General features: G+C 40.4%; 1 protein-coding gene and 1 long non-coding RNA gene across 2 annotated transcripts; one reads left to right on the plus strand and one right to left on the minus strand.

The window, feature by feature from the left end:
• Positions 1-912: 912 nt before the first annotated feature.
• LOC136424104 (uncharacterized) lies at positions 913-3860 on the plus strand. Its single transcript, XR_010753818.1, has 4 exons — positions 913-1160; positions 2626-2695; positions 3067-3391; positions 3778-3860. It is a non-coding gene; the product is annotated as an uncharacterized lncRNA (long non-coding RNA).
• A 762-nt stretch (positions 3861-4622) lies between these two features.
• On the minus strand, positions 4623-12984 carry LOC136424078 (uncharacterized). Its single transcript, XM_066412498.1, has 9 exons — positions 12842-12984; positions 10543-10620; positions 9842-9955; positions 8380-9425; positions 7426-7577; positions 6858-6919; positions 6289-6462; positions 5581-5796; positions 4623-5261 (listed from the first exon to the last, which is right to left on the minus strand). Exons 2-9 carry the CDS (start codon positions 10606-10608, stop codon positions 4806-4808), a joined length of 2286 nt encoding a protein of 761 aa, XP_066268595.1. The 5' UTR covers positions 10609-10620; positions 12842-12984; the 3' UTR covers positions 4623-4805.
• Between the last annotated feature and the right edge of the window lie 1103 nt (positions 12985-14087).

Here is a 14087-nt window from a genome sequence, read left to right on the forward strand (position 1 = left end):
CCAAGTTCGCAGTACTGCAACAGCTGACCAGTCGGACAGAGTGTCCACAGACTCTACACCATTGGTCAATACTACTTTGTCAAACTGAGACTGAAAATAGAATTACTGTTAATGCTCTTTAGTAGAATGCGTACACAGTAGCCAATGATGTTGTTTCATGACCATGACATATTCATCTTTAGCGTTTTGAACTTTAAATGATAGTGAAATTAAAGTTCATTCCTTGTTTTTTTATATAAGACGTGATCATTGTGCAGTCATTGTGATAAGTATTGTGTAGTGGCAGTGTTTTTTATGGTATAACTAAGCTATCATTTCTTGTGAAGAAAAATAAAACAAAATTTCCGAAAAACAATGTTGTTGGATTACATATCAAACTATCTCAAAGGCAGTACTTCTGTTTGTTCGAAGGACTTTTAGATTTTTAATTTAACTTGAAAATTGAGTGGTCAAAATCTTAGCTTATGTATAAAAAAAGGCAGTCGATATAGGTAATTTTAGTACGACTATATTATTGCATCAATTAATTTAAAAGGTACCGGTTTTGATGTGCTTTTTAGGAATGGCAAATAGGCCAATCGGGAAAATAAAGTATTTTTTAATTAATAATTGTTTCACTGGTTATTGTTCACTACAGCATATTATAGAAAAAAATTATTTCGAGGGGGTAAAAAATAAATCAGCTAAAATATCTTTATGAGACAGAAATTGTAGAAACGGGATACAAAATTAATGAACAATAAAAAGTTCGCGAACCCTGTATGAATGACTCCTGGCCAGGGCTATCCAGTAGCACAAATCTTTGACGACTGAGACACATTATCTGTAGGGGGTTGTTTATCTTACCTCTTCCGCACAAGCCCCACACGATCTAAACAACAGTCTCGATGTTCGGCCTTTTACGATAGAACAAAAATGGCCGCCGGTTACCATGGCGACGGCCGCGGGCTATGAATGCTGGGAGAAAAATGAGCCGACACGCTTGGGTGCACGTGTGAGGGACGTGGTGGTTGCGTATGACGTAAATCTACGGTTTCTACATTGTCCCTTGTTTGTTACGGGTTGAGATATTGACTGTTGCTGCAAGAGCGAACTATAAACGAGGGGCAAGCGAACCTATAACACCATGTCGAGGTAGCTAACGGCCAACATTTCATCAGGTAAGTAGGAGTTGTTTTGCCATCAATAGTTTAAAGGATTTGCTTGCTATTTTTGGACGGTTGTGTCGTACTTAAAACTGTACGAAGAAGCCGGTACCCTCACCACGGTACCTTTAGTACAGGTAAGGCAATATCTTCCAACTTCTGCCCCAACACAAGTTCTCGTAGGTATTCTTCTTGCGAAATATGTACATGTATAGGTTATATATTTAGAACGAATGTTGAAAATTCATAGCCAGATTTATACGCTTTTCTAAACTATAGATGCAGGTAGTTGACAATGAGTAAGATTATGTAATTTCACCTTTATTTGCCAAGTCACTTTGATAACAAAAGCAACGTCGCTGTATCGTTTTCTTGGTATCTTCAAAGTTCAAACACATGGGCATAGACATTATAACATCAACATGTTAAAAACAGCAGTTATAGCACAAAGATAAACATATCACCATCTAATATATGCGTGAAACTTAGGTAACGAGTAAGGTACAATGTGCGTCGTTAAAGGTTAGACATCTAGGTAATAAGATACGCACGAAAACAATTACTCTCATTGACAAGCAACTAGATTTTGGAAACGGTCAGACGTTTCAGACAGAATCCGCTACCTTTTGCCAGTCACTGACGAAAGGTAGTGGATGCTACCAGAAATGTCTGACCGTTTCCGAAAATTTATCCAGTTTCTTGAGTAACTCTGCTTCTACAGTACACTGCACGAAATGGCCTCGTATCCCGGCGTATACGTACAGGGATTCCTCCGGAAATATTCCATATCCCGGTGCGGATTTAGCGTTTCCGATATAATTAACGGATACGCTAAATCCGCACCGGGATATGGAATATTTCCGGAGGAATCCCTGTACGTATACGCCAGGATACGAGGCCATTTCGTGCAGTGGTATATCCTTTCATTTTGCTCATGTAAGACAAAGGATACTGGTCCTTCCATAGAATTCGATATTCATCTGAAGCATCAGTAACGTACGAAAGTACCGTGCAAAATATCGTTAATGATATTTATGAGTTACGGAAAGCGAGTAGTATATTTAGCGTGGACTAGATATTGGACAACTTCAATCTTGATTTAAGTACGTCAAATACATATAACTTTATATTTCGAACATGTATAGTGGATCCATTGCATTTAGCACCTGTATAGTAATAGTTTCAGTAGCGTACTGAAGCAACATGTTACAAACCGAGTAATGTACAAACATTTATAGCCAGTTTTACACCAGAATATGATTTCTTTTGAGGAGCACTCTATGTCTTTCTTTGAACTACAGCTGGCATCTTATCACAAAGCATATTCAGAAAATAGACAAAATAGTGTCCTCGTTCATGTGCCATTGTCCTTAATGTAATGTTCTTTTGTCTGTATAGTGACTTTGAAAAGGTGGTAAGATCATTACTGTCTAAGTCTTGGAGGTAGAAATAGAATTGATTTAAAAAATGCTTATTTTAGACCTGAGGCGTTGTCGTCTGCAACGATGAGTGGCCAGAATAGCCTGGGTCTGCCTGAAAACCGCGACACGGTAAGTTACCTTATTTTGTGTTAAAATGAATCAATTAAAACCCACAAAGTAAACGAAATCTTTATCGACAAAATCCATTGATGTAACCAGGGCCATCAACAGCCTTACATATGGTCCCCATTCTTGAATCTGCAATACGTTATATCTAAATCTTTGAAGTACACAAAACATATTTTGGTTGATATACAATGTGGAATATGAATGTACCTTATACACGATATAAGGCGGATTGTGAATTTTAAGTGGCTTTAGCACAATAGGGTTCTTATCAGTTTAAAAAAAATTGTGTTCCTTATCTTTCTTTCTATAATGAGCAGACGTTGGTCTACTTTAACAAACTAACAATATTACTTTCTCGGTTTCTATCGAAGGACGATAATGACAACTCAGCCTTCAGTCACAGCCTCGCCCCACCGACATCCCGGCATCACCTCCCCCCTCTAAACCTCAAGGGCACGCTCCCACCCCTTCAAAACACACCGCAGCGCCCCCTACCGAAAGTAGTGATTACTCCACCCCCGGAGCACAGAAAACTTGGACCAGTGGTACCAAACAATAGGGTGGCGCCTGTAGGTGTTAGTCGCTCGTGGAGGAGCAGGAGGCCTGGGAAGAAATGGATGGTGTCACTTATCGCAGCGGGGGTGCTGACGGTTATCGGCATAGCCCTGGCGCTGGGGCTTGGTCTGGGTTTGAAGCGTAAGTATTATGGTTTACAGTATCAAAAGTCTCTGTGTATGTGTGTCTGTCTGCCTGTCTTTATATATCTATATCTCTGTATGTGTGCTTTGTGTGTTTGTATTATGTATATGTGTCCTAGTGTGTCTGTATGTATGTGTGTATGTGTGTGTTAGTTTCTATGTGTATGTGTGTGTACGTGATTCGCTAAGTAACCAACAATACAGCGTTGTCATTTTCCTCGGTGGCTGCTATTGCTTTGATTGTGGGACTTGAAGGATCGATAAGGGTAAAGTCTACCTTCCATGATGTCTTGTTTGCTGTCATTCCTGGTTCAACTGTGAATTATTTTCTCTAATCATTTTGCCTAACGATTTGGATGTCTTGCTGTTTTCCTGCCGCAATAGGATGACAGCGGACATCGTCTGGATTACATACAGTGCGTTAATGGAAAATGCTCCAACAGTGGAACCTGTGACTGATGATCGACGGCGCTACCTAGCGAGGGGCTTGCACATGACAAGAAGAAAATTCTCGACACATATGTTCATATCTCATTCTCTGTACATATCTTCTTCTATGTACAGGTGTGCCTCATTTTGACATTATCATTAAGATATGACCTGTACATGTAAATATTTGTAAATCAAGCTAAGGAAAGTTGATAATCCATTTTACTGTACTGTATAATTCTACTGTATAGAGATGATCGAAAATAAAGTCTTTCCCAACCAGGAAATCATTGATACAATATATAGCATAACTGTACATACGAAATCTCTTCCGTCTCCAAAACACATAGTATCAGATGAAATGTGCTTGTGTATAGCTTATTAGACAATATAATGATAAATATTTGAAAAATAAAACATATGAGGTACATGTACTTCAATTCACGTTCGATTCAAGAGTATTCTTGGAGGTGAAGATATGACTTATGTTTGGTGATATAATCTTAGACGGGAGGGGTGTGTGTGCTATCAAAGATCATCATCCTATCCCTCACCTTAACCCACTACCCTAGTAATTTTTGGTTTCAACAACAACAAGAAGAGGATGCCATAGAGTATCTTGATTCACTTTATTCATCTCTTCAGATGTCCACTTATAGTGTTCGTCATTTCACAAGCTTGTACAATTTTTAGTTACCTTTTTATCACAATCAGTAAAGTTTACAAGCAAAAGCGTTTCACTGGTTAGAAAAGTAATACATTTATATACATGCCTACTATATATACAAGCTTTTTTCAAAGATCTGGGAAATTGAAAATAGAAGCATAAACATTCTGTAAATAAAACTACTCAGTCTAGGACTGCTTGCTGTATACAAGAACTGGGGCCTTTGGAATACCAATCATCAGTTTGCTCAGAAATTGGGTATAATGTGCAATTTCTAGTGCGCATGTGCAAGTCCCTTCATATGCGCATGCTCACTTCACATGCCAGGCATGAAGAAGATTTGTTTTCCTAAGGTATGTTTGACGTATGACATCTGTAGGGGTGAGCTTCGCCCGGTATAACTGTCATGGCTGCCTGTACTAGCAACGCAGTCCTCTACCCTTCCCATCATGCTCAGCAGATCTTCCACGCATGCGTACTCGGTAAAGACTCGCACTATGGCGTTCAGGAAGCAGTTTTCAGGCGAGCATGTTCTGTCTTGTACGATGAGGGAGGAGGTTAGTACGGGAGTCGTTAAAGGGGGAAATACGGTTGCCTGTGCCACGAAGAAGTCGCTGTTGTCCGGTAGTCTCGGTTCTTCGGGTGTCACGATGAGGGGACCGTAGCTGTTGAGACTGAAGGTTAACTTGAAGCCGTTCCGTCTCGGTGAGATTTCCCCCAGGACGTCGGGGTTGCCCATTCGCTGCGCCTCCAAGACAAGCTCCATGCAGGTCTGATAAAGGAGAACACAAAAAATTCAAACATCATGATTATTTTTGACATTGTCAATGGCTTACTTATATCTTTCAAATGACGCACAACACCCGCATATAGAGCAACAAATGCCGTTAAGATGATATTACTTCCCATCTCTATATTCAATGAAACAATTGATGACCTACAGCAACCATACCGTACAGCTATTGTCAGCTAAAATAGCCTAAACCACATGCAGCTGAATTACATTACAAGAACGATATAATATTTACAATACGGATGACTAAATAAGTAGTATACTGAATCTAAGTACAGAAATAATTTCCCTTTCTCACCTGAATGAAGAACATCTTGGGCTGTCCCATGAGGCTGGGGCAGCGTGTGTGCTGGAAGTGTGACGTCAGCTCGTTGATGAACACCGGTTGTAGGTCCGTGCCGACCAGTCTACCCGAGGCGTCCCCATGGGCCATGACCACCACCACAACGGAACTGTACCGGCCGCTGAACTCATGGTACTCGTCGGACAGCGAGATCAGCGCTTCGACGATTTGCTGACGGGGATAGACAAGTTGTTAAGTTAAGTGTAGATGAAATATTCACGTTTTCAAGGTAGAGTGGGAGTAAGATAAATCGATAGAGAGAGAGAGAGACAGACAGAAAGAAAGAGAGACAGAGAGAGGGACAGAGAGGGAGAGAGAGGCAGAGAAAGATATGAACAGAGAGAGAGAGACGGGTAGAGACAGAAAGAGAGAGACAGAGAGAGGGAGGGAGCAAAAAAATTTCAGAGAGACACGGAGAAAGAGAGAGAGAGAGACAGAGAGAGACAGAGAGACTCGAATAGACAAGAGAGACAGAGGGAGTGGTAGAACATGCTGCCTGATGTTTAACTTGAATTATGTAAGACATAGGAATTGTGTGTAATAAAAATGGTTATGAACAATACACAATTACATCAAAGGAAGACTTTAAATTGACAGAAAATTATCGAATATCAATCACTTGCTGCTTTTACAACACAGAGGAAATTTGAATGTACTACTCACTGATGACGTCAGGTTCTCCTTGACAACGATCTGGTAGCCCAACTGTCGGAACAGGCTGGCAAGGCCCCGTAGGTCCTTCCTCACGCTATGTCTGCACTTCAGTTTGTTCCGCACGATCTCGTTACAGATAATCAGGCAGATTCCCTTGGGCTGGTGGATGTCATAGACGGGAAACTGTCGCAAGATGAAGCAGGAAATGTCATCAGCATATAATGTCTATCAATGATAACAACAACTTTCTATCCCGTCATCTTCAACAAGCACACGACTGAGGGTTTTTTTGCTTTGTTGCACCATCCGGATAATTGCACGAAATACGCTGACAAATGGGATTTGTAGGTAAGCGGGTTCTACAATCAATCTATTTAGACATAGAAACATAAGCAGGTCTCACTATGAAATATACACATCTATCTGTATAGAGACTTTGATATGTGTCACTAAACATATCACATCTATATCTACATAGAGACCTAAACATGTCTCACTTAACATATGTCACATCAATCTAGACACAGAGATATGATCACGTCTCACGCACTAAACATATAACACATTGTAGTATTTACCGTTTTCAACTTCTCTCGAGTCATCCTGTTGGGAAGCACGGAGATGGCATCCGGGGACTGATCTGTGAAAGGTAAAAGAGTGTACAAGATAAGGACAGAGAGAAAATATCCTCACCCCCGAGGCGTCGCCAAACGATACACAAAGAGTTGACCTTAAAGATAGGAACAGTGATGACAATGTCATCGCCACCTTTCTAGTACACACCGATGTTGCGATTTACACTGAGTGATGATGGCCATAATAAGTAGTGCTTCTTCTTGCAGACTTAGCCCCTGGTATACATGTAGTGTGTGCCAAGTGTGGTCCAAGGGCTGTAGAGATGGACCACTTTACCAGCTGAAACATAACGTGACACCACACACGACAGGATATAGAAAAATAAGAATGGTGTAATTATAGGTTTTGCAAAGGAAAGGCTTATTCTGTTTTATCCTTGGCCCATGGGCGTCGCCATGATAATCTGTGACGTCATGGGTCGGCCATCTTGAATTCTAACTTGTTTTCACCTGAAACATAACGTGACACCAGGCACGACAGGAGATAGAAGGATAAGAACGCTGCACGAACCTCTCCACAGTGATTTGAGCGAGGCGTCCATGATGCCCTTGACGTAGTCGTAATCCTGCGTGACCTTGTCGTGTTCGGTGTCCAGGAAGATCAGCTCCTCACGCACCGCGCGGAAATCCAGCTTGATCCGCTCTCGCCTCTCTTCTAGTTGCCTGAAACGGTAAAATGATGTCTTGTTTCAAAGGGACCTAAGCTAAATTAGAGCCAAAATAATGAAAATAAAAAAATCTGGAAACTTTATTGTAGCTAACTTGACATTTACTAACACTGTTAAGCTCATTTGCGTACTAACTTCATTCTTTGAGCATTTCAAAACCTCGCAAAAACGTGCCGTACGATGATCCCCTTAGTTTCTCGAGCCTACAAAAACCCCAGTGACGATTTTTAGTGAGTTCTCACATCACAACGACATCGTGCTTTTGTATCATGAACGTCGCTATACATTGTGAGTGTTGTTGGAACTAATCATGTATAGAAATAACTAAATGGATTGACTTTAAAAATCCTATTTTCGGGCCCAAATATTGGGCCCCTTTGATAAGCTGAGTTGAAAAGTTTGATGGATTCTTGATAGATGCTTTTTTGTGACACATTTCTAAGAGAATGACAATACTCAATAGCATTGATGCCATCCTATGTAGTTTACCCGAGCTCCCATACTCGCTCTCCCACAGACATGTCTATATTCCGATTAGTGACTGACCGAGTGTGGGAGATCCGGTAAACTACATAGGATGGTACCCTAGATAAATACACAAGACAATATCCCTGAATCATATTAGAATCTATTGAATTGCATAACCGCAATTGCAATACATGTTCTACACAGAGATTCATGGTAATGTTAACTACGCAAAATAACATCTTGGATAACATAATGATATATGTGGTACATGATGTGATAGAAAGCTTGATTGTAGGTACTTCATAACACTAAAGTTGTCTTAGACTTACCGTAATTTCTTTTTGGCGTGCCTCTGTCTTTCCTTCATTTGCATGAGTTCTACTCTTCTTTGGTCGAAGCCTCCTCGAAGGAACTCCTGTTCTGACTCGTCAAATTCTTTTTTTCGTGACGACAAATCCTCAAACTCCTCCGTCCTTGTGTAAAGAGCTTCTTGTGTTTTTGCCAGTTGTTCCTTAGACTGGTTGAGCATGTCTCTGATTTTGACTGCCCCTACTCTAGTTGATCGCAGTCGCTCTGTCATGCTCTTGATTTTTCTCTGAAGCTTTCTCTCTTCTTGTAGCAGTTTGTTTACCTCCCGCTCTGCCTGTTCTAACTGATCTGATGTACCCGAGTACTGGCTACTGAACTGAGAATCTTTAGCGTCTCGTTCGAACTCTCGAACATCTCGCGAGATCTCGTCGAAGTCTCGTTGGGCCGTCTGCACGTTGTTCTCCAGTTGGGTGATTTCTTCCTTCTTCGACTGCAGCATCTGAGGGGTGTCCAAGGAGGCGCGGCGCGTCCACAAGTTGTCTAAGTTATTTTCGAACTGAGAATGAATCCGCCATTTTGTGGTGAGGTCGGTGATTATGCATAGTATGCCTATCGCTTTCGGTACTACTACAAGGACAGGGAATCGCTTCTCGTTCGGTATCGCTTCGAACGCGTGCCCGTCGGTGATTTGCTTGTAATCGTCCGACAACAACTTCTCACATTGCTGCCTCCCCTTCACGAGGTCTCTTCTAACTGCCAAGAGCTCGGCGTTAAACTCGGCACTGATGGCAAAGTACGTCAGAAGAGGCGTGATCAAATACCTCTTGATGTCTGTGAAAAGAATCTTCACATAGTCGATCCTATTCAGGAGCATGCGCAGGTTTCTCACGACGTCATTCTCGTCCTCGTTATCGCGGTGGATGCCGATTCGCTTAGTTTCCCACGTGATCCACTCGCGCAGGGCTTTGATGGTGTCACATGACTCGTGGCTCTTTTTCGGGAGGCCATATTGTCGTCTACGCTGGGCAGCTATTCCTAGCATTCGACTCACCTCCTCTCTGAAAAACTAAATTAAGTGAAAGAACATTAACAATGTCAGTAGAATACCATAATGTATTCGTTTAACTGTAAGATGTAAGCAAGCTCAAACCACCATTATTACTTAATCGCGTACAAGTTTGTGATAGCAGACATAAAAGGTCTTGCTTATAGGCGACTGTAGCTTGTGTTTTCCTATTGGCACTTGCTCTCCCATGACGTCTCCTGTTAGTGATACTTTAGATAGAACTCATCTTACTTCACAATGAGAAACTACAATCCGTCTACATTCATGGCAAAATGCAATAGAATAAAGTAAAATGAAATAAACTCTGGCGCTTTAATCGTGTAAGTTGCGACAGTTAAAATCTGCAATGTGTTTCTCATGGCCATTTGCTAACATTTTTCTTAATTTCTATCTGACAGTGTTGTAATTGTCCATACCTTGTCGTACTTGGCTTTCTCTGTCATGAGAGCCTGTCTGTAGAAGTGTTCCTGCATCTGCATCAGAACTCCTCTCTCCTCGTCTGACGCGTCCTCCATAGCCTCCTTCTTAGTCTAAAGGGTGGGGAGGGGGTGATGCACATATCAAGAAAGTTTCACATTACAGAAAAGGTGGGATCTTTTGTTTTTCATTGTTTAAGTTAGATTTTAGAGGCGACATTTGAACTGGAGTAGTCTAATGTTATATTGTTCTCAACTTAATAAGGTGGAACGGTAGTCAAAGATGTATATTATATAACTGTCGACTCATCACAATAAAACAAAATATTACAACAACATTTTCAGAAAACAAACTTCCAAAACAATAATCGATCATTTCTTATCCCCCTTACGACACAACGACGAAAACTCATAGCGTAGACCTTAAAACATTGGCAAGCCACTGTCGGCCGATGTCACACTTATTGCAAGTACTAAGAGGCAAGGCCATTGAGGTTACATGTAGATATGGTGTACTGTCAAATATGACAACCAATCAGCATGCTTACTGAATTAATCATGAAAATACAACCGCTAAGCAATCTTCCAATAGTTGTCTTTGCTATCCACATATGCTATTACTCTCAAATGAAAGCATGTCAATGAAAATCACTTTAACGAATTGAATTATTGATTATCAAATAACGATAACATTTACTTACATAGTTAGCTACAGAGTGACTCCTTGGTGACAAGTCACCGTTGAATGAATCCATTAGAGACGACATCTTAGTACGACTCTGAAAGAAACAATAACAGAAGATTTGAGTTGAGTTGTGTGTTGGGGCCCAGAAGGGAAAAGGAAACCAGAAGCTTTTTTATAGAAACATAGGGTGGCTATAAAAACTCTCTTTGCCAGTTCTTTAGATCTGCTTGGTGATTAAATCTTTTGTTCCTTGCCAGCGGTGTACCCAAAAATAGCTAGGGGTGGTAGCTTTTAGCTAAAAATAAGGACAGAGAGAAAATGCCCCCATACCTGAGGCGCCGCCAAAATACACAATACTTGAGAGTAGCATCCATGTATGAGAACCATTCATCAACCTCATAAATATGTCCTTCTTGTAACTGTGTTTATTAGAAGGACAAGACGTGGTCCTGGTAAACGCCACAGTTTGTTCAGCCCAGTTTGCGAAACCTTTTAACACTATCGATTTAGTGGCGGGTTCTTTTGTAAGGGTTTGAACTATGGCAGAAGTGTAAACATGGCAGCCACCGCCGGGCTACCACTCTCCATTCAAAGTACACAGGGTCGTTTAAGTTACGTGGGAATGTTGATTGCCACCCTACTTAACCGTGCAAACGTGTAACATTTAACTTTTAACCTTCTAAGGGTTTTGGTATAAATAGATTACTGGGAATTAGTAAAAGGTCAATCAATCAGTAAAAGGTATGATCATCGGTATTTCTAATGTTCATGAACAGCTTTTGATTATTATGTGAAAGGCCTTAGCCGCGAAAAAAGACATTTAAAACGTATTGGTTTGCTAGTACATGTGTTATAAGATAGAATACAGGTCTTTATTTCAAATGGCTCACAAAAAGTTCTTTTTTTAATCTCTTCAAAATTATTGCAATCTCCAAGAGTAAATCAAAGAATTCTATTTTTGATTTTATATTTTTAATATACAGTTGACTATTGGCGGTTATTTTGAATGCTACTAGTTGAATATTATTCACTGAACGAAAAACAACACACCAAAAAAACAGTGTGCCCCCACCCCCATGTCCAAGTCAAAACATACGAAACATCTGATAGGCTAAAACACAGTGGGGGTGCAACCCGATATCCTACCACCATACATAACCAACATTTCAGGGTTTTTCCCAGTCATCTACTCAATAATTTTTTCTTCGATTTTCTGCAATACACCTTTCTGTCAGCATATAGTTCAAATGATTCTTGATGTAACCGTTTTCTTGCATATATAATCTTTGAAGTAATGATCAAATTAGTTGAAGGTCACCTATAACGTGGGAGGTTGCATTTCACCGCCGTTTTAAGATCGCTGCTGTTGGTTAATCTTTTTACAACAACTGGGGCATGCAAAATCACAACAGCTACTACATTTTTCTCTCTTGTGTGTCAACGATAATTAACAACGTGAATTGAAATCATGCAAACTATGGATATAATAAGCGTAGTTGATTTACGATAACCCTAAGCCAAGAAAGCTAATAATTTTGGTTGTGAACTAATGAAACCCTTGATATGACACCGGTCTCCCATCTTGGATCACCTACATTTCTGACCATGTTGACACGCACTGAAAACTGTGTAAGGGCTTCCGTAAAGTAGCAACAAAGTATCTCCTAGGTATGTCCTGACAACAAAGTACACACCTCAAGATCACTCCAGCGTGTAAACGGTTTGCACTGTTTCTATCGCATGTCTTTCAAGACGCTCACAGCTCCAGAACATTGCCAGGACCCTATAGACATCCGTTCTTTCAGACACTTGTAGTGCCTAGTGGCACATAGGGCAGCAAGTTTCCTTGCTGTTTTGATCAGTAGCAGGACGTATTTTTACATGGAGGGGTTGCTAGCCATTCCCTTTTAACGTGCTCGAGACACATCCTCGAACAGGGGACCCCCATTATACGTCCCTTCAGAAGGACCGTCACAGCGCCAACCGAGATGGCTTCCCAAGATTGAATCAGGGTCTCTAAGCTACAAACTAATAGAAACAGGAGCTCAACTTTGAGGCTGTTACCAGTGGAGCTACAGGGACATACCTTACTATAGATGTGACTAAGAACAAATTCTACAGTATTTATGCAAGTGGCACGTTAGGCAAAGTAGAATGTATTTACAACTGTACTTATAGAAGTGTAAAGTATTATCAGAGAGAAAATAAATATGGTGCTGTGTATTTCTTATGAACAAATGGTTTGAACTTTTCCATATACACAGCCACTATACGGCTTGTATTACTTTTACAAAGGAAGCATAGTTTGCCCTTACCTTAGTTTCCTGATGATGGTCTGTGCTGGCCGTGAAGAAAGTTTTAGCTGGCCAACCTCGGTTGGCAAATCTAGTCAAAAATTGATTAAGCTGATTCAAAAACTTGTGATCACATCACCTAGCTTTTAAACCACGAGTCCGTAGCTTTCAAATCCATCCTTTCGATACTTAAAAGTTAGCAATTATTACATAATGTTTGGTGGTCAAACGTCAATCAAATTACACGAACAGATTTACAGAGGTTGTCGATAGGTGTCCCTCCCTCCCTCCATTTTTGTTCCAGAAACTGCGACATTCTTACCAAGTGTTACTATGCGCCAATGACCCATGAGCCACTGCGAAGAAATTGAGCACCTTTCACTTCGACGGTTCCATTGTAATAAGGGTACTTAGGAATATTTTACAATATTGTATTCTCACTAAATCATATCAATATTTCTTTTACCAATAATATTGTTTTTATTGTAACGCATATCAAAACTATGGATATCATATCGTGCTCATAAGAATTCTGAAATACGTTAATGCGAAATAATTTTTTTCTATAATCATCCCTCGTCTATGCAGAAGTTCGCGTCGTCTTTTCAAGAACGACCGTAGCCAGTGTTTCTTCTTGTTTGTACAGTGGTACTGTTGTGAATACCTTCTATTGTTACCTTCTCGCCTTACACATACACAGCCAAACACAAAGGAATTTTAAACCCTTGATGCAACTAAGCCGGTGGGGCATTAAACAGAATTGTATGGAAGCGTAAATGAATAGAGACTGTTGAAAAAAGCACTTGGGGGTGCCGCCGTTGTTAGGACTGGATATGTTACATGCATTTCTAACTAGGACATACACATTTCCTATATATTCCGCTAGGTGGCGCGATAGAAAACATCGACATTTATCTGACGCAATTCGTCGCAAAAAGTTTGGAAACTTGTTTTCGGTCCTATATGAACAAGAAGAATCATAGTAGAAAACATCATATATCCCACACCACATTTATTTCTGTTCCTAATGAACAACTAACGAATTATACATAAGAAAGCATCTACTTTTCATCTGACTGTAGATTCGTCGCAAATGAGTTTGGAGACTTGATTTTGGTCATTGATGGATAAAAAGAATAGCTGGAGAAATCATATATACCACACCGCATTGATTTCTATTCCTAAGTAACAGCTAGCGAATTAAAAATGTCAAAATTTACATCTAAGAACAGTCACATACATTGCATGACTTTTCTTGATCTACGAC

This window comes from Branchiostoma lanceolatum, chromosome 18 (assembly GCF_035083965.1).
Source record: "Branchiostoma lanceolatum isolate klBraLanc5 chromosome 18, klBraLanc5.hap2, whole genome shotgun sequence".
Taxonomy (NCBI): Eukaryota; Metazoa; Chordata; class Leptocardii; order Amphioxiformes; family Branchiostomatidae; genus Branchiostoma; species Branchiostoma lanceolatum.